Here is a 21,174-nt window from a genome sequence, read left to right as displayed (position 1 = left end):
GAAGGCAGTAGGTCAGCAAGAGTCATCGTTGTGGCAGCATTAATGTTGCGGCTGCTATAGCAGTTATTATTATTATTAGCTTGTTGACAATGAGTCAGAACTTCAAATTTTATAAGGTAATGATCGGACGTTACTTTAGTATATGGGAGTATCATAACTTTGGAGGTGGTGACACCCCTGACAAGCACTAGATCTATCATATTACCGTTGCGATGCGTGGGTTCATTTATTATTTGTGTAAGACCACAGCTATCAATTATAGTCTGGAGCGCCACGCACTGAGGGTCCGATGGGGTATTCATATGGATATTAAAGTCCCCCATTATGATTATATTGTCGGCGTGCGTCACTAGATCAGCAACGAATTTTGAGAATTCATAGATAAAGTCCGAATAGGGCCCTGGGGGGCGGTAGATAACAGCCAGGTCGAGAGGCAGCGGTGTGACAGACCTCATAGTAAGCACCTCAAACGATTTATATTTATTATTTAGGTTATGGGTAAGGCTAAAGTTTTCATTGTATATTAGTGCGCCCCCCCCCACCCCTTTTAAAGGGACGGGCAATATGTATATGCTAGTCCGGTCAATGACACATGGAGACAGCCAAATCACATGATAACATAATTCGTAATTCGTGTAGCCTATAGAAATCTGTCTCTGCTTGATTCCTTGCTTCTTGTCCTGTTTAATAGATAGTTTGGTGCTTAAACCTAACATCTTCTTAGTCCTTCGAGCCGGATCCCAACACATCTGACAATTCCAGCAGGGTGAGTGAAAACAGACAGACCGTGGCCACGGCAACCATCTCCCGATTGAGGAGATAGTTTTCTTCTCTCTGCCTGGGATCTGAGGATTGACGGCAAAACCGAGGACAAAGGGGAGGAACGCAGAGTTCAGTGAGTATGTTTTGAATTACAAGGGAAAAAGCGTGTGACTGAGGGTTACGACGCATAGACAAACCCTGTAAATTACAGGCTCTAACAGGTAAAAGGCCAATAAAATTCCAATATTCTGAAGGACGGCGGAGTCCGCGAAAACTAAAAATTCCGTAAAATCAGGCCAATATTCTGAAGGACGGCGGAGTCCGCGAAAACTGAAAATTCTGTAAAACAAGGCCAATAGTATGAAGGACGGCGAAGTCCGCGAAAACTGAAAATTCCGTAAACCATGGTTTGAAGGACGGCGGAGTCCGCGAAAACTGAAAATTCCGTAAAACAAGTGTGAAAGGTGTGAACGTGAGAGTGTGTGGGGGTGATCGCCATTAGGCGATCACTCCATACTAAAGTTGTGAGAAGTAAATAGTGGGTTATTGTGGATGGTCTAGGCAAGACTCCTCCACTGGTAGACAACCTCCAGTAGAAGCGACAGGTACCATAATAATAAATTAAACCCCTATCTTACAACAAAGACAAAAGTAATCCTTATAAGTTCGGCGTTGTAGGGGACGACGGATTACTCTAAATTCTCAAAATGGGAAAAGGGACGAGTAAACTGAAGGTTAGTCCAAAAGATGAGTTCAAATGCAAAGACTGGAAAGCAGTAGAAAAAACAAATCCAGACTTATCGAAATTCCTTGATGATTGGATCACAAAACATGAATTTACCGGATGCCTCAAAGTAGGTGATGTATTCAAATTGTGGGAATCAATAATACAAAAATGCGGAAATAACAAAAAGAAACTGGCCAGAATGGGGTGGGATCACACAGAGTGCTGGATGAGGATGTCTCAAAGTAGAGAAGACGAAGAAGGAAAGAAAATAAAGGAAGAACAGGACGAAAGGGAAAGAAAAGGAAGAGAAGAGGAAAAAGGGCTAAGAGAGACTAAAAGCTTATGTTTCATAGAGCAGAAGATGATATGACAGGCCCAGTTAGGAGAATAAATAGGCAAGTTGTAAGGGAAATGTGAACTTTGCACCTATAACAATCCGGATGGTTCTTTTCCTCTTTGGTCACGACGTCCAGTTTCCAAAAACAATTTGAAACGTGGACTCGTCAGGCCACAGAACACTTTTCCACTTTGCATCAGTCCATCTTAGATGAGCGAAGCCGGCAGCGTTTCTGGGTGTTGTTGATAAATGGCTTTCGCTTTGCATTGTAGAGATTTAACTTGCACTTACAGATTTAGCGACCCACTGTAGTTACTGACAGTGGTTTTCTGAAGTTTCCTGAGCCCATGTGGTGATATCCTTTACACACTGACGTTGGTTTTTGATGCAGTACCGCCTGAGGGATCCAAGGTCCGTAATATCATCTCTTACGTGCAGTGATTTCCCCAGATTCTGTGAACCTTTTGATGATATTACAGACCGTAGAAGGTGAAATCCCTAAATTCCTTGCAATAGCTCGTTGAGAAATCTTGTTCTTAAAACTGTTGGACAATTTGCTCACGCATTTGTTCACAAAGTGGTGACCCTCGCCCCATCCCTGTTTGTGAATGACTGAGCATTTCATGGAAGCTGCTTTTATACCCAATCATGGCACCCACCTATTCCCAATTAGCCTGTTCCCCTGTGGGATGTTCCAAATAAGTGTTTGATGAGCATTCATCAACTTTCTCAGTCTTTTTTGCCACTTGTGCAAGCTTTTTTGAAACATGTTGCGGGCATCAATTTCCAAATGAGCTAATATTTGCAAAAAATAAAAGTTTTCCAGTTCAAATGTTAAGTATCTTGTCTTTACAGTCTATTCAATTGAAGATAAGTTGAAAAGGATTTGCAAATCATTGTATTCTGTTTTTATTTACCATTCACACAACTTCACTGGTTTTGGGTTTTGTACATACACACACACGGTACATACTCTACATCCACATGCAACTTCACTGTACAAACATACATGTACACATACTGTACCTACTACCTACACAAGCACATACTGTATGTAATATGTCGTGCCAGGCAAAGTTCCACTGTTGAGAAAAATATACTAACACTTGTTTAAAACGATTTATTTCCAGCTAAAAAATATTTAACAGGTTGATTAAAAATAAACCAACAAAGATACAAAATAGACAACAAAAGATTAAAAGTCAACTAAAACAGTTCCCAGCTCTATATGCACGTCACTCCCGCTTGTCCAGTCCTCTCCTTGTGCGGTGTAGTGCTGCTCCTCCACCGTGACATCCTTTCTGCCTTCTCCTCTCTGTGCTACCCTTTTCTACTCGGTGCTTTTGACTAAGTGTGCTCAGAGTTACCGTGCGTTAACACGTTAACTTTTGGCATATTTCTGAGAACATTAGCATGCTAACGTTTTTGCTACCTTCTTTTATTTTAGCATGCTAACGTTTTATGCTAGACGTTTTACTACTTTCTATGTTAACACCAACACTGCATTTTGGTATTTCTTCTCACCCGGTCATGTGTTAGCAAGCTCATTTTTGCAGCTAATTTTACACTTTTTTCTCTAATTCCGCAGCCATACACCTTGGAGTCATACAACTTGGTATATGGCACATGCTAACTGTTAGCGTGTTAACTTGCTAACATTCCGTCTTCCGGTGACCGTTTCAGTGTTATAACTTCATCTTTATCGTTAGTTTTTAAGCCACAATGCGTCCGTTCTCCCTTTTCAATTTAAACACTGTGTCTGTTTGTAAGTACTCCGTGATTGTGCGCGACTGAACATGTTCGGCTGCTCGTAAACCAGCAATGACACGACGTGACGACAAAGAGGGCGCGGGGGAGTGGCGGACCGGTACTTTTCAGAGGCGGTATAGTACCGAATATTGGGGCTGCAAATCTTTGGGTATACCACGATTCGATTCAATATTGATTCTTGGGGTCACGATTCGATTATAAATCGATTTTTTTTCGATTCAACGCGATTCTCGATTCAAAAACGATATTTTTCCGATTCAAAACGATTTTCTATTCATTCAATACATAGGATTTCAGCAGGATCTACCCCAGTCTGCTGACATGCAAGCAGAGTAGTAGAGTATTGTAAAAAGCTTTTATAATTGTAAAGGACAATGTTTTTTTTTTTGTTTTTTTTTATGTCCTGTCCAGCTTCTCAGGCAAATCATATAGTTGATGTAGATGCCCATGTCGGCTGTTCAGATTTACTTTACAAAAGAGAAGTGTAGGATACTTCTCTTGTTGCCTTATTTGTATTTGACTTTATTAAATGTATTTATATTATCATTTAGTGCAGCCGGGCCGGAGCAGGAGGGGATAGAAAGAGAAAAAAAAAGAAGACAGAGGGGGAAATTGTGGGGACAAGAGGGGGATTAGACAGAGAGACAAAAACAACAACAGCAAACAACAACAACAACAACAATAGAGCAACATCAGCAAATATGACATGTACAAATATGATGGTAAAAGTAATAGCAAATAAGCAGTTAGCGAAAAATAAAAAATAATACAGAAATGACAATGAGCATTATTACACTACAAATGGATCAATACAAATACCAATAGAAATAGCGCTATTGATAATGAACAATACCAATAATTTACCTTTATTATCAACAATACAGTTGTTTAAATGCAACAATACATATACGTAATGATAACTTGAGATACGAAAGAATGCAGAAAAATGGAGGGGGAGAAAGAGAAGCAACCTACATTAACCTTGTAGATTGTTATAGTCACAATAGGTTAAGCTTTGTCAGTGTGCCATGTGTTACACCCAGTTTACCCTAGGGCAACAACGTTAATATATGTTTGATGAAACGTGATTATGTGCATGAGTGTAAGTATGCATATGTACTTGTATATGTACAGAATGTGTATATGTGTTTGTACAATGAATGTATATGTACAGAATGTGTATATGTGTTTGTACAGTGAATGTATATGTACAGTATGTGTATGTGTATGTTTGTATATTGAATGTGCGTGTGGATGTACGAACATTAGGTAGGTAAATATGTACTGTATTTGTGTATGTATGTGGGAGCGTAGGTACCTATGTACGTATGTGAGCATACGTGAATTTGCATGTACAATACATTCGACTCCCAGAGTGCGTGGGAGCCAGAGCACGGCCCCATCACCCCCGAGAGCCCAACCCACAAACAGGAGGCGTGGTGCCCAGGGAACCAGGGACCACCGCCCCCACGCAGCCAAGCCGGCCAGCGACAGGAACCCCAGAGCCCGACCCACCGTACCGCCCACAAGGGCCAGCAGCAGGCCGCAGACAGACGCACCCGGCGGAGGACAGGGCACGAGAAAAGCAGGGGACAGCCAGACCCCAAGCCAGCGAGAGACCACACCCCACACGGGCAGAAAGGCGAGACGCCCCGCCCGAAGGACCCAGAGACTCCCCGCAACCGGACGGGAAGACCGCCCCCGCCCCACCGGCAACCGGGCCCCCACGAGCCCACCCCCCACCCCCGGAGAGCGCGGCGAGGCCAGCCCCCGGCCACCCCACCCAAACCGGCCGCCGCAGGACCACCCAGGCACAGGGCCACGGGAACCACCCACCCCACCCGCAGGGACCCCAACGATGGAGATGGAACAACCAGCAACCGCCCCGCCGAGCCCCCCCCCTGAGGGAGGGGAAAAATTAAAAAATAATATTAATAAAATATATTTTAAAAATAAATAAATAAATAAATTAATTAATTAATTAATTTAAAAAAAAAAGAATTAAAAGAAGATCACAGACATGCTGACAAACAAGGTCACTACCCCAGCAACTGGCCGACTCGCAGCACCTCGGAATACCTTGCAGCACCAAGCTACCACAATAGACGCAGGGACTAGGCCCAACAGGCCCCAACCAAGACGGGCACCCGGAAGGGATGGACAGCGGGACCCAGGAGCTCCAGACACGCAGTTCGGATGCAGTAGCCTGAGGCGTCGACCCCCGTCTGACAGGCAGGCCCAGAGCGTACCCCCAGAAATATACATACATACATACATACACACATACACATACACATACACACATACACGTATACATACCCACACATACACATATATACATATACATACACATATGTACACATACACATATATAAACATACATACATACACACACATATACATACATATACACAGTTCGTCAGCCCCGACAGCCATCACGCGCGCGCGCTGCCACCAGTCACAACATCAGCCACACCCCTGCACCAGACCCAGCAGCCACGGGCGCCCACACCACAAACAAACGGCAGCAGAAACAGCAGCCGCAATAACCCCAGACAGCCAGCACCAGCCAATCAAATTAAAGCGATCAAAGAAAAACTGCGACCAGCAACCACACGCCACCAGGGCCACGGAGACCAGCCGGCGCCAGCCCGCCGGTCAGCCCGAACGCCAACACGCAAACAAGAGACACCAACAACCCCCCCAACCAAAAGGCCCCCCACCCCAACCCAAACCCGCACAAACACACCACCGCCCAAACAACCGGGACACAGCATCCAGACCAGACACGGGGGCTGCGCCGCCACCACACCAAGTCACCAACAGAGACCCCACAGCGCAAGGTCGGGCCACACGGGCACGGACCCCATCCAACAGGAAGTGAGACCCGCGCGACGCCACACACAAATAAATAATAAGATTAAAAAAAAATGAAATAAAATAAAAATAAAAAAATAAAATAAAAAATAAAATTTAAAAAATAAAATAAAATAAAAATGAGTAATAATAAAAATAAAAATAATAAATACATTAAAAATAAAAAATATATATATAACAATAATAAATGAATAAAAGCCTGGCAGGCCACCAGACCGCAGTCCCCGCCGGCCGACGAGGCAATGAGGGGTGCGCCGAACCCCAAACCCCCCATGCATGTGTACAAGGCCCCCAGAGTGTCTACTGTGTAGTTAAAATTAGGAGGTCAGCCGTTACAGCCGACCTCCAGTCCCTATTGATGTGTGTACTGTAGCGTGAGTGAGATATGTATGCTTGTGGGAACTAATAATGTGATTAAAATTGGGGGACATCAAGGTCATGGTGGGTCCCAACCAAACCAAGCCCCCCAAATCCTAAGTGTCTAATATGCAGCTAAGATTGAGGGATGGACGAGCAGGGGACAAGAAAGGAGGACTGGAGCCCCATTGGAGGCATCCTCAACCCCCCGCCATGCCTCCCCGCAGGACAATCCCCAAAGTCCTATATATGTGTGACTGTGTGCGCTATAAGTAGGAGGAGTAGAGGGCCCGGACATCCCCCCAGTCCACGCGGCCGACAACCAGGAACTACGGCCAGGAGGCCGCCAGGCCAAGGACAATGTTTTATCAACTGATTGCAATAATGTATATTTGTTTTAACTATTAATGGAACCAAAAATATGACTTATTTTATCTTTGTGAAAATATTGGACACAGTGTGTTGTCAAGCTTATGAGATGCGATGCAAGTGTAAGTCACTGTGACACTATTGTTCTTTTTTTTTTCTTTTTTTTTTATAAATGTCTAATGATAATGTCAATGAGGGATTTTTAATCACTGCTATGTTGAAATTGTTGTTGATAATATTCTTTTTTGTTTCACTACTTTTGGATTGTTCTGTGTCGTGTTTGTGTCTCCTCTCAATTGCTCTGTTTATTGCTGTTCTGAGTGTTGCTGGGTCGGGTTTGGTTTTGGAATTGGATTGCATTGTTATGGTATTGCTTTGTATTATTTTGTTGGATTGATTAATAAAAAATAAAATTAAAAATAAAAATAAAAATCAATATTTGAAAAATGAGAATCAATACTGAATCGTACAACGTGAGAATCGCGATTTGAATTCGAATCAATTTTTTCCCACACCCTTACCGAATATAATGAATTAGTATCGCGATTGTATACTAATACCGGTATACCGTACAACCCTAGATGCAACTGCACTGCTGTCGTTGCTCTTACATGTCTGACATTCTTTATAAAAACCTGCTCCAAGAACCCTCCCACTAGCTTGCATGTAGTATAAAAAGTGGCAGTTAAACCTGTTTGTGTCTAGTTGAAAAAAAGACCAATCATCATTCCGGAGTAACAATGGTGGTCTACGAGGTGACCGTCTACACTGGCGACCGCGTTCATGCCACCACATTGAACTACATCTACATTAAGCTGGTGGGCACCGAAGGCGAGAGTGACCGGACATGGCTGATGTCTTTGATTATCTTCAGGGGAGCAGTAAGTCTGAAAAACAGCTTGCAACTATTAATAACTTTTTGCTTCAGTGCTCTTTGCTCACTTATCTAATAACTACATTCAATTGAATAATCAAAAACATGCATCGTAAGTTTCCTATACCAGCTTACAGTGCATTCGGAAAGTATTCACAGCACTTCACTTTTTTAAATTTTGTTATGTGACATAATAGCCTTATTCCAAAATGGAATAAATTCATTTTTGTCCTTAAAATTTCACAGACAATACCCCATAATGACAATATGAAAACTTTTTTCATTTTTTTAATTTAAATAAATTAAAACTCACATGCACATAAGTATTCACAGCAATTTGCGCAGTACTTTGTTGATGCACCTTTGGTGGCAATTACTACCTTAAGTCTTTTTTAATACGAGCCACATGCTTGGCACACCTATTTTTGGGCAGTTTTGCCCATTCCTCTTTGCAGCACCTCTGAAGTTTAAGTGTGGGTTTTCATGCAGTATGTCTCTGTACAATTATTGTATATTTTTTGCTTATATCTCTACAAGTCTCCCAGTTGTGTCCGCTGAAAAACAATCCCCATAGCATGATGCTGCCACTACCATGCTTTACTGTAGGGGTGGTATTGACCTGGTTTCCTCCAAACATGAGGCCTGGCATTCACACCAAATAAATCAACCTTTGTCTCATCAGGAAAAAGTGACTACTTTGTTATGAATACTTTCTGGATGCGTAAATTATTGTAAGCCACATTACATTTCCAGTATTGCAGTTTGATATAAATAGTTAGAAAAAGCTAAATCAAATGACACCAAATCAAAACGTACCAAAAATACACAAAGATATTGAATGTTAGTGTTGTATCTGACATTCTATTCAAATAATATCACACAAGCTTTTGTCTTGTCAGCATTTTGGTAAACTTCTCTTTTGGGATAAGAAGCATCTAAAGCAGGGGTGGGCAATTAATTTTTACTGGGGGCCGCATGAGCAACCTGAGCACTGCTGGAGGGCCACACCGACAATATTTCAATTAAATTTAGCTCAAGTTATTTTTGATATGCCGTAAGATAAATAATAATAATAATAATTTCATTTAACCTAACTTAATTTTATACAAAAGCAGATTGCTTTTGATGGTTTTATTTTTAACACTGTCTTACACAACACTTCCTGATGTATAATACAATGTAAAAATGTCAATTTCTGTCACTTAATCCTGCATCCTCTTTAAAAGTCCAACATTTTTCCCCGTCAGATTTGGACAACAATCTGTTGTCACACCTGCCAGCTTGTCCCATTTCAGTCCTAACATGTCCAAACACGCATTTACCTCTGTGGGCCCACATGTATAATATCAATGTTAATGAAACTGAGAGTGTACAAATGGACCCAATAAGTGTCCATTACTATTAACTATCTGTCATTTAGCTGGGCACACCCTACAACTATCTTTAAGGGTGTATGTATTCAGTTTGCCTTTTCTTTGGCCCACCCCTATAATGTTATTTATTTTCTCTACCTATTGTAAAAAAAACAGCATCTATTTATATCTCGACAAACAAAACAATGACTTGTGTGATGTTTGGGAACAGTTGGTAATGGTTATGTGTAGTAAAACTTTTCATGAACTCAACTCACCTTAATGTGTGTTCCTAAATTTGCGTTGGACGTCTTACGTTTGTAGATGAAGAGAGCAGTTATGATTTTAGTTTACAGAGTAAACAACTAAAAACTAAGGTTTTGGGCATTGTTTTCTCTAAACGCATACATTTGTCTAAATGTGGCCAACGACACACATTATTGTGGGTTTCATGCACCTCATCTTCATCACTATGAAAAATTTAATCTGTGGGAGAGAATCCCTCTGCCATTTTTAAGTTTGTTTCTTCTTTTTTTTAATCGTCAGCTTGAAGCGTCCCTCTGTCTCTGACGCCCTCATCTTCATTGACATGAGTTCATGTCTGATATGATTTTGCTTCCTGGATTCAATGACTTGCCTTATCTTGCCTCTGATTGACCAGTCCGTAATGTTTTGCCCTGACGGGAGGGCAAGGCAGTTATAAATAGCAGCCGACTGATTGACACCAGGTGTGGCCAGGTGCCAATCAGCCGCAGCTGAGGGGAAACAGCACTCAGGGAGACAAGCAGGAAACTGAACAAAAAATAAGAGCGCTGACAGGAAATAAAACACACAGAGGAAAAAACTAAACATAACCAAACTGTCAGTGACAAGCCTGACAAATGTGTGTTCCTAAATTTGTGTTGGACGTCTTAGATGAAGACAGCAGTTATGATTTTAGTTTACAGAGTCAATTTTGAATTGAATTGAAGTATTTATTTCAAACCTGCACAGTACAAAAACACACATTTTTTTCCAATTTATTTTTTTACATTTTGGCAGAGACATTTATGCAAGGCTTGAAAAGGGGTTGGATGAAGCAGATGCTTATAATATCCCAACCCCTCTCACTCATTCCACATTTAACATAAACAATATAATACAAGAACAATACTATACAAACAAAAACAAGAAAAGCTCCTGTACACTAACAATACAATAGTACCAAGACAAGACAAGACGAGACAAAACACACACACACACACACACACACACACACACACACACACACACACACGCAGGCCCAAACACTCCCTGACCATACACCTCTCTCCCATCGCTCTGTGCTGAGGGCATCACTCTCTTTCCTCCTCGTACTTCTTCAGTACTTCTTTTTTAAACAGTCTTTTAAATTGAATCATGTTAGAACAGGTTTTAACTCCCCTAAGTTGTTCCACAGACTGACTCCACGCACTGAAATGCACATTGATTTTAAAGTTGTTCTAAATTTAGGCAAATATAATTTGTTGTTTCCTCTTAGACTGTAACTATGATGAGCATCTCTATCCTGGAATAGGTTCTGTATATAAAGTTAAAAGTTAAAGTTAAAGTACCAATGATTGTCACACACACACTAGGTGTGGCGAAATTATTCTCTGCATTTGACCCATCACCCTTGATCACCCCCTGGGAGGTGAGGGGAGCAGTGGGCAGCAGCGGTGGCCGCGCCCGGGAATCATTTTTGGTGATTTAACCCCCAATTCCAACCCTTGATACTGAGTGCCAAGCAGGGAGGTAATGGGTCCCATTTTTATAGTCTTTGGTATGACTCGGCTGGGGTTTGAACCCACAACCTACCGATCTCAGGGCGGACACTCTAACCACTAGGCCACTGAGTAGGTATTGGATGGTAGAGAGTTTTAGGGTGCCCTAAACATAATTTAAGCAGTTTTAAAGTTGATCACATCGTGCAGTTTAAGTTGCTTTAACTCCATGAATAGTGGATTTGAATGATGTCTGTAGTGAACATTGGACACAATCCTAATGGCCTTTTTCTGCAGACTGACTAAAGGCTGTACATGGGATTTATAACAATTTCCCCAGACTTCAACACAATAGTTTAAGTATGACATAATAAATGAATGATACAATAACAGCAGAGCATTGGTGTTCAATAAATGACATAATCTCCTCATCATTCCAACTCATTTAGCAACTTTTGATTCCAGAAAACACAGAGTGAGATGTTCTACCTCTTGTGCGAAATACAAATGCATAAAATGACTTAACACATTAAAATGACTAGAACAGTGAACGTGAAAGGAAGACCTGACGGATAAAATGTACGGGTGTGCATCATCAGTAGTGTTCCTCTGGGTCATTGGGTGTTTCGGCCTTTAACACTATACACCCTCTCCAGAGGCGGCCAGCTACAGGATGATCAGACCGGAGCTTGCGACCCAAGCCCAATTAGCCATAAAAGTCACCTTGTTGGCAGACCTATCAGGGAACTATGCATGGCAGGGGCGTCCGGTTCTCTGAGTCAGCTTTGCCTGACCGCATACCTCCTGATGCACTATTTGGGGGCCCAATTGGGGTCATTACTCTTCAGCCAGAGCCACCGGCTGCTTTTCGGCTGCTTCAGATGCGGCTTTGATGGCTGTACGCAGACACTGACCCCGGATTCCCAAGTCCCTCAGCAGTTTTGCGGTAGACGTTCCCACGAAGCCTCTGCACCCAACCTCCACAGGGCGGACTTCAGTATTCCATTTTGAGCTTCTGCGGCCAGCTCGGAATAATAAGTAATTTATATGAGGCTTCCATGAGATATTTTCATCTATTACCACTCCTAAGAATGAATTTTGTTGAACATATTCTATTGGTGTATCATCAATAACAATCCTGATGGGTATATTACTTTTGCGATTGGAAAAGAGCATGATTTTGGTCTTCTTTAAATTCAGAGACAATTTGTTGGTATTAAACCAAGTTTTTAACTTTATCATCTCCTCAGTTACAGAGGCCAGAAGTTGCTTCACGTCGTCACCTGCAAATGTAATGGTTGTATCGTCAGCAAAGAGGATGACTTTCAGCAGTGTTGATACTTTACATATTTCGTTTATATACATTATAAATAGTGTGGGTCCCAGTATCGACCCCTGGGGGACTCCACAGGTTATGTTCATGAGTGTAGATTGATGTTGGTCGATCTGAGCAATCTGCTCTCTCTCATTCAAGTAGCTCTTCAGCCATTTCCCTGCCACTCCCCTTATGCCATAGTTTTCCAGTTTATTTACCAAAATATGTCTGTCAATGGTATCGAAAGCCTTTTGCAGGTCAATAAAAATTCCTATAACAAATTCTTCTCGATACCATTAGTAATGTTCTCTATTAAATCACTTAAAGCTAATGAAGTTGACCTATTTTGTCAGAACCCATATTGACAATCCGATAATAATTTGTGCTTTTCAATGAAGCCACAAAGTCTATTATCAATTAATTTGTCCAATATTTTTGACAACTCTGGCAGAAGGGAGACGGGCCGGTAATTTGTGAAGTGGTGTTTGTCTCCAGATTTGAAGATGGGGATGACTTTTGAGAGTTTCATTTGTGAAGGAAATTGTCCAAGCTGAAAAGATAAATTGCAGATGTGTGTGAATGGTTTGATGATTTCTTCCGCTACGTTCCGGACCGTCCTCATGTCGAGGTCATAAATGTCACGTGATGTTTTGTTCTTGCTTTTCTGAATAACCTCTAAGACTTCCTTTTCGACAGTCGGAGTAAGGAACATCGAATAAGGATTTTTTTCAATATGTTCCATGGGCTGTTCATCATTAATTGGGATTTTTTTTGCCAGCTCAGGCCCAATGTTAACAAAAAACATATTGAAGCCGTCAGCAATCATCTTCTTGTCACTTATGATTTGGTCGTTCTCAACAAAAAACTCCGAATAACAAGGACTGTTTGAACCATGCCCAATAATTGTATTTAATACCTTCCAAATTCCCTTTATATCATTTTTCTTTTGGATTAATAGTTTGGTGGTGTATTCTTTTCTGCTTGCTCTTAATATGCTGTTTAATGTATTTTTATATGTTTTGTACTTTTGTTCTGTTTCTATGGTTTGATGCCTAAAAAAAGTCCTATATAAATAATTTTTCTTTTTGCAAGCGTTCGCAAGCCCTTTGGTTATCCATGGAGCTTTTGTGGAGTTAGTTATAGTGCATTTTTTGATGGGGCAGTGTGTATCATAAAGTGAGAAAAAAATGTCATGAAATAAATTATAAGCTGCATTTATATCTGACGTTTGAAAAACAGAATCCCAGTTTTGTTTCGCTATATCATTCTTAAGTGCTGTTAATGATCGTTCTGTTGTGGCTCTTCGATAATAGTCACTATTTACAGGTTTGGATGTTAATATTGTACACCATGAACACTGGTAAATGATCACTGACGTGACTCACTAACAAGCCTCCAGTTACAGTCTGATCTACAATGTTACAAAATATGTTGTCAATAAGTGTGGTGCTGTGTGTTGTGATTCTTGTGGGTAGTGTGATCAGTGGGAATAAGCCCATGGAGAACATGGTGTCAATAGATTCTGCTGTATGTTTGTGTTTATTAGGATTCAAAAGGTTGATATTAAAGTCACCACATACTATATATTTTTTGTTTCTCGTAAATAATTTTTTCATCCATTCATTAAATATTTTCAAGTCGGATACTGGTGTCCTATAAACACAGTTTACAATAATGTGTTTCCTATTTGAAAATGATAATTCCACAGTGACGCATTCGAAGAGTTCTTCAACAGCTAAACACATATCATTTACAATACTACAGCTGATATTTTTGTCCACACCTCATCCTCTCTTATTTTTACGGTTGTGCAAAACATTTCATACCCATTTAATTCAAACTCATTACTTGTAGTCTCATTCATCCATGTCTCTGAAATATCTATAATATTAAATGGAGATTTGAATTGATTCAAATAGTCCTGGATATCATCAAAATGAGAGTATAGACGCCTGCTATTAAAATGTACTAGAGATATGTTATTATCTTGCCTAAATGTTTTATCAAATGTGATGTCAGTATAATATAAACAATCATTGTTGGTGTTTTGAGGAGCATTTCTATTTGGATCCATTTCGCTCATAAATCTTTGTGATTTGTAGTTGATGTGGTCTGAGAAACTGATCGATTCCAAATTGTGGGAGTTTATCAAGTCTTCATTCTCCTCTATTTCAGAGGAAAATTCACTATCAGAACTATGCATATAGAGTTATTTCAGAAACATGAAAAGAAGAAGAGGGTGTGTGATCATGGTCAGATAAATCATTCCTCTGTTCATGAAACATGAACAAGAGAAGAGGGCATATGGTCAAGGACTGTGGGCCACAGACACACAACACAAACACAACTGGACCATTCAAGCAAACACATAAACAATCTCTCATCCACACACAGAAACATTCACTCACACACTGCAGGTAATAAAATAAACATGGAAAAACAAAAAACAAAAAGCTCCCCCCAAGAGGTTCTAAATATCTGATCGCAAAAGTAAAAAACTAAAGAAGTAATACTAACAATATATATATATATATATATATATATATATATATATATATATATATATATATATATATATATATATATATATATATGTCTTAATAAGGTTATCCAAAAAAATAGTGCTCGATACCGTAGTAGAGCAGGCCTGTAGAGATGAAATAGTCTTGTGATTTTTTTTCCCACACATACATACATATATATATATATATATATATATATATATGTAAGAGGCGTGGTAAGTATCATATATTTAATATGGAACAACTTCAAAATGCAAAAATAGTTTCCTAAATAATTCCCATTCATCACACCATTTTCGTAGTTAAGTTCGGATAACAAACAGAAAAAACAAAGACAAAAACTCTTATATATCGTCTATGTGTACAAAATAATATTGTGGTTTAGTAAAAAAAGAAAAAACGGTCACGTGGCAACATGACGCGTCAACGACTCAGGAAGTAAACAGACCCGTGCCTGTCTCCAGCACAGAAGCACAACGACGAAAAAGTCTCACTGAAGAAAAATCAAACAAAAATAGTCTTACCAAGTGTCGTATGTCCATGTCTCTGTGTGGGTACCCCGAAGTTCAGTGGAGTTTATGAGGCTGCGGAGATGAACTTTTCCGCCTCTGCTGGATTGTCAAAAAAGTGTTGTTGGGAGCCTTTGGAGAGTTTGATTGTTGCTGGATAGATGAGAAAGGCTTCAAAGCCAGCTTTTCGAGCGCTGTACATAGTGGAGTAGCAGGGTCGTCTTAGCTTGGCCGTCGCGTCACTGTAGTCCGGGGCAAAGCGAACGGAGTTCCCGGAGAGCTGAAGAGGAACTTTCCTAGCCTCCTTCAAGATGCGGTCCCTATCCGTGTACCGCAGACACTTCACAATCATCGCCCTGGGACGGGGAGATTGGCGCGGGGGGCCGATGTGATGGGCCCGCATAAGCTCCGGAGGATTTTCAGCCAAGGCAGGGAACCACTTGGGGATGTTGGCGGACTTCTTCGCCTTCTTTGATGTTGATTATTCTAATGTTATCCCTCCTGCTTCTGTCCTCGAGATCTATCATTTTTTTCTCAATCTGCGTGAGTTTGCTGGTGAAATTGAGCATAGCGTCCTCATTGCTCTGGACACGTGTTTCAATAAAAGACACTTCATTGCGGACAGATTCTATATAGGCAGCGTGCTTGGATAAAGTATCTTGAATTGAGCCAAGTTGATCCTCCAATCGCTGGAATCGCTTTTGGGATCTATTCTCAGCCTCATTGAAACATTTCCTGAGTAAAGTCTCATAGGCCTCAGTGACGACAGGTGTTTGAGACAAGGACGATCCCGACTCCATTCTTGCCCTTTTCATCAAACTTTTGTAACGGGTGTGCAACAAATAAGGAAATTGTTGTTCATAAAAGAAAAAGTTATGGCAGAAATCCAAGGAGCTTAGAGTTTTTTAGGGCATGCACAGGGGAGCTTCAGTTTTGGACGTGCTTTACTCCGCCATCTTTGTTGGCGGAGTAGAGCAACTAAAAACTAAGGTTTTGGGCATTGTTTTCTCTAAACGCATACATTAGTCTAAATGTGGTCAACGACACGCATTAGAGAAAATCCCTCTGCCATTTTTAAGTATGTTTCTTTTTTTTTTTAAATCGTCAGCTAGAAGCGTCCCTCTGTCTCTGACTTCCTCGATGTGACATGACATGACTGCGTGTCTGATATGATTTTGCTTCCTGGTTTCGATGACCCGCCTTGTATTGGCGAATCCGTAATGTTTCGTCCTAACCTTAGCCAATTGTGACTCATCATACGAACACCAACCAATCATCATGGATTTTCTCCGTATGTATGGATGTTCTCATTCATCCAGGTCATTGTATTTTCTCCATATTTTTTGGGGGCCTGGATTCGCAGTCCATTTTCTCTCTTTGTAGCTTCTAACGTTGATGTAAGCTACCTAGCTACATGGGTCTAAAAGTAGCTAAGCTATCGGAAAAGCTACTCGTTAAAAAAGTAGCTAAGCTACCACCAAGCTACTGAAAAAGGTAGGTAAGCTACAAATTTAGCTCCATGTAGCTTATTATTGCCCATCACTGATGTCTGGTGAGGTAAGATAACATAATTTATTCAGACACACCCAACAGTATGATGCAATGCACTGATCCAAATAAGTAATTTTGCCTTGATTAAAATATGACAATAGTCTAAAGTCGCTCCTGTCAACGCAAACCTCGCATACAGTGCACACGGTGCACAGCACACTCTCAGACATATGCTACAGTAAATTATGTGTTTGTTATTATGGTTCGTTCTAAGAGGGTCTGGTGAATGAGGTAAGGTAACCTTATTTCATCAGACACACCCCTCATTGTATTGTATGATGCAATGCACTTTTGATGCTGATCCAAATAAAGAGTTTTGCCTTGACCAAAAATTACAGTACTGTTCCTCCTGTTAACAAAAACCTTGCTCACAGTGCAATGTAAAATGTATATGTTCTACATTATAATACACATTGCAATATTTCAACACTACATCAGACAGAACTCAGTTTCCTATAATTTCATGATGCATTTGAGTGTACCTGTTCTTATTGCTGTCTCCTGTCATTTTATTTGCCTTTTAGGTGTCTACTTATACTGTGACCTGCGAAAAATCCCTCGGACAGCTACTTCTGATAGAACTGGACAAACAAAAAAATTTCATGGTCCTTAGTGACGCTTGGTTCCCTGACAAGGTGGAAATCAAATCACCCGAGGGCGACGTCTACACTTTCCCCGTCTACTGCTGGATCAGTGACACTAAGACTCACCGCTACAGAGAGGGGAAAGGTGCGTTGCTTTGTGTGCTTGTCTAACATCCTTCCATTATTTTTGGTCTGGTATATTAATGTCAATGCAAGACTGATACCTTCATATAGTCGAAGATTCTCTAGTTTGGCTGCCACACGATTGTACCGGAAGACACGGTCGGTCCATGCACGCATCATAGACTATGTCTTCATCTTGGTTTTTTTTGTTTGTTTATACAACGGTTGCAAACTGAGCTAGTACATTCCCTCTACCCTCCAAATGTGAATAATCTTTAACTAATAGCCCCTCCATCCATCTTCTTCCGCTTATCCGAGGCCGGGTCGCAGGGGCAGCAGCCTGAGCAGGGAAGCCCAGACTTCCATCTCCCCAGCCACTTCGTCCAGCTCCTCCCGCGGGATCCCGAGGCATTCCCAGGCCACCGGGAGACATAGTCGGACGGACGTGCCCCAAACCACCTCATCTAGCTCCTCTCGATGTGGAGGAGCAGCGGCTTTCCTCTGTGCTCCTCTCGGATGACAGAGCTTCTCACCCTTGACTGCGCCTAGAAATTCTGTCCATAAAAGTTATGAACAGAATCGGTGACAAAGGGCAGCCTTGGCGGAGTCCAACCCTCACTGGAAACGTGTCTGACTTACTGCCGGCAATGTGGACCAAGCTCTGACACTGATCATACAGGGAGCGGACCGCCACAATCAGACAGTCCGATACCCCATACTCGCTAAGCACTCCCCACAGGACTTCCCGAGGGACACGGTTGAATGCCTTCTCCAAGTCCACAAAGCACATGTAGACTGGTTGGGCAAACTCCCATGCACCCTCAAGGACCCTGCCGAGAGTATAGAGCTGGTCCACAGTTCCACGGCCAGGACGAAAACCACACTGTTCCTCCTGAATCCGAGGTTTGACTATCCGGCGTAGCCTCCTCTCCAGTACAACTGAATAGACTGAGGAGTGTGATCCCACGATAGTTAGAACACACCCTCCGGTTCCCCTTCTTAAAGAGAGGAACCACCACCCCGGTCTGCCAATCCAGAGGTACCGCCCCCGATGTCCACGCGATGCTGCAGAGTCTTGTCAACCAAGACAGCCCCACAGCATCCAGAGCCTTAAGGAACTCCGGGCGGATCTCATCCACCCCTGGGGCCTTGCCACCAAGGAGCTTTTTAACTACCTCAGCAACCTCAGCCCCAGAAATAGGAGAGCCCACCACAGATTCCCCAAGCACTGCTTCCTCATAGGAAGACGTGTTGGTGGGATTGAGGAGGTCTTCGAAGTATTCCTTCCACCGATTCACAACATCCGCAGTCGAGGTCAGCAGAACACCATCCTCACTTATAGTGATAGTGCACTGCTTCCCCTTCCTGAGGCGGCGGATGGTGGTCCAGAATCGCTTCAAAGCCGTCCGGAAGTCGTTTTCCATGGCTTTCCCGAACTCCTCCCATGTCCAAGTTTTTGCCTCCGCGACCACTGAAGCCGCACACCACCTGGCCTGTCGGTACCCGTCCGCTGCCTCGGGAGTCCTCTGTGCCAAAAGAACCCGATAGGACTCCTTCTTCAGCTTGACGGCATCCCTCACCGCCGGTGTCCACCAACGGGTTCTAAGATTACCGCCACGACAGGCACCAACTACCTTGCGGCTTCAGCTCCAATCAGCCGCCTTGACAATGGAGGTGCGGAACATGGTCCACTCGGACTCAATGTCCAGCACCTCCCTCGTGACATGTTCAAAGTTCTTCCGGAGGTGGGAATTGAAACTCTCTCTGACAGGAGACTCTGACAGACGTTCCCAGCAAACCCTCACAATGCGTTTGGGCCTGCCAGGTCTGTCCGGCATCCTCCCCCACCATCGCAGCCAACTCACCACCAGGTGATGATCGGTAGAAAGCTCCGCCCCTCTCTTCACCCGAGTGTCCAAAACATGAGACCACAAATTCGAATGACACAACTACAAAGACGATCATGGAACTGCGGCCTAGAGTGTCCTGGTGCCAAGTGCACATATGGACAGCCTTATGTTTGAACATGGTGTTCGTTATGGACAATCTGTGACGGGCACAAAAGTCCAATAACAGGGTTCAGATCAGGGTGGCCATTCTTCCCCATCACGCCTCTCCAGGTTTCACTGTCGTTGCCAACATGAGCGTTGAAGTCCCCCAGTAGAACGAGGGAATCACCCGGGGGAGCACTCTCAAGTATTCCCTCGAGTGAATCCAAAAAGGGTGGGCACTCTGAGCTGCCGTTTGGCGTGTAAGCGCAAACCACAGTCAGGATCCGTCCCGCCACAGGAAGGCGGAGGGAAGCTACCCTCTCGTCCACTGGGTTGAACTCCAACGTGCAGGCTCTGAGCCGGGGGGCAACAAGAATTGCTACCCCAGCCCGTCGCCTCTTACTGCCGGCAACGCCAGAGTGGAAGAGAGTCCAGCCCCTCTCCAGAGAAATGGTTCCAGAGCCCTTGCTGTGCGTCGACGTGAGTCCGACTATATCTAGCCGGAACTTCTCCACCTCGCGCACTAGCTCAGGCTCCTTCCCCCCCAGTGAGGTGACGTTCCACGTCCCAAGAGCTAGCTTCTGTAGCCGAGGATCGGACCGCCAAGTGCCCTGCCTTTGGCTGCCGCCCAGCTCACATTGCACCCGACCTCTAAGGCCCCTGCTATGGGTGGTGAGCCCATTGGAGGGGGGACCCACGTTGCCTCTTCGGGCTGTGCCCGGCCGGGCCCAATGGGGCAGGCCCGGCCACCAGGCGCTCGCCATCGTGCCCCACCTCCGGGCCTGGCTCTAGACGGGGGTCCCGGTGACCTGCGTCCGGGCGAGGGAAATCTGGGTCCTTTGTTTTTATTCTTCATGGAGGTCTTCGAGCTGCTCTTTGTCTGATCCCTCACCTAAGACCAGTTTGTCATGGGAGACCCTATCAGGGGGCATAAAGCCCCCGGACAACATAGCTCCTAGGATCATTGGGACACGCAAACTCCTCTACCACGGTAAGGTGGCAGCTCAGAGAGGAGTTGTTTATAGATGTACAATAAAAATCCGTATATTATATTTGTTATAACTTTGTGACATGATACAACGTACAATAATGAACGTATAAAATATAAATGTGAGAGATTGTAGCCAAAGGCTGATTTCCATCTGCATCTCATTACAAGGAAACAAGCCCAAGGCTCCCACTAATTCAGCATTATAGTGAGTTATATTTTTTATGCACTTATTTTTGCTGTATTTATCTGGCCCAATTGGAAAGCTTGTCCCTGAAAATAATGCCTACAATGAACCGGTCGTTGGTGCAAAAAAGGTTGGGGACCACTGTTTTAGCACATACACAATGTTGACATCTATAATTATATTTTAAACAAAGACGGGGAAAAGGCTCTACTCGTAAACGGTCTGTGCAACAGCAAC

The 21,174-nt window shown here is 42.8% G+C and overlaps 1 protein-coding gene across 1 annotated transcript in view; it reads left to right on the top strand.

Moving 5' to 3' along the window:
• Positions 1 to 7,904: 7,904 nt before the first annotated feature.
• LOC133621657 (arachidonate 12-lipoxygenase, 12R-type-like) overlaps positions 7,905 to 21,174 on the top strand; it is a 55,224-nt gene continuing 41,954 nt past the window's right edge. The window contains exons 1-2 of the mRNA XM_061983887.1: positions 7,905 to 8,080; positions 17,589 to 17,793. Coding sequence (XP_061839871.1) covers positions 7,940 to 8,080; positions 17,589 to 17,793 — 346 coding nt within the window. The 5' untranslated portion in view covers positions 7,905 to 7,939. The remainder of the gene's footprint in view (positions 8,081 to 17,588; positions 17,794 to 21,174) is intronic.

Source organism: Nerophis lumbriciformis, linkage group LG25 (genome assembly GCF_033978685.3).
Source record: "Nerophis lumbriciformis linkage group LG25, RoL_Nlum_v2.1, whole genome shotgun sequence".
In the NCBI taxonomy this organism is placed as follows: domain Eukaryota; kingdom Metazoa; phylum Chordata; class Actinopteri; order Syngnathiformes; family Syngnathidae; genus Nerophis; species Nerophis lumbriciformis.
Note: the sequence above shows the minus strand (reverse complement) of the source record. Positions and strands in the feature narration are given on the sequence as shown.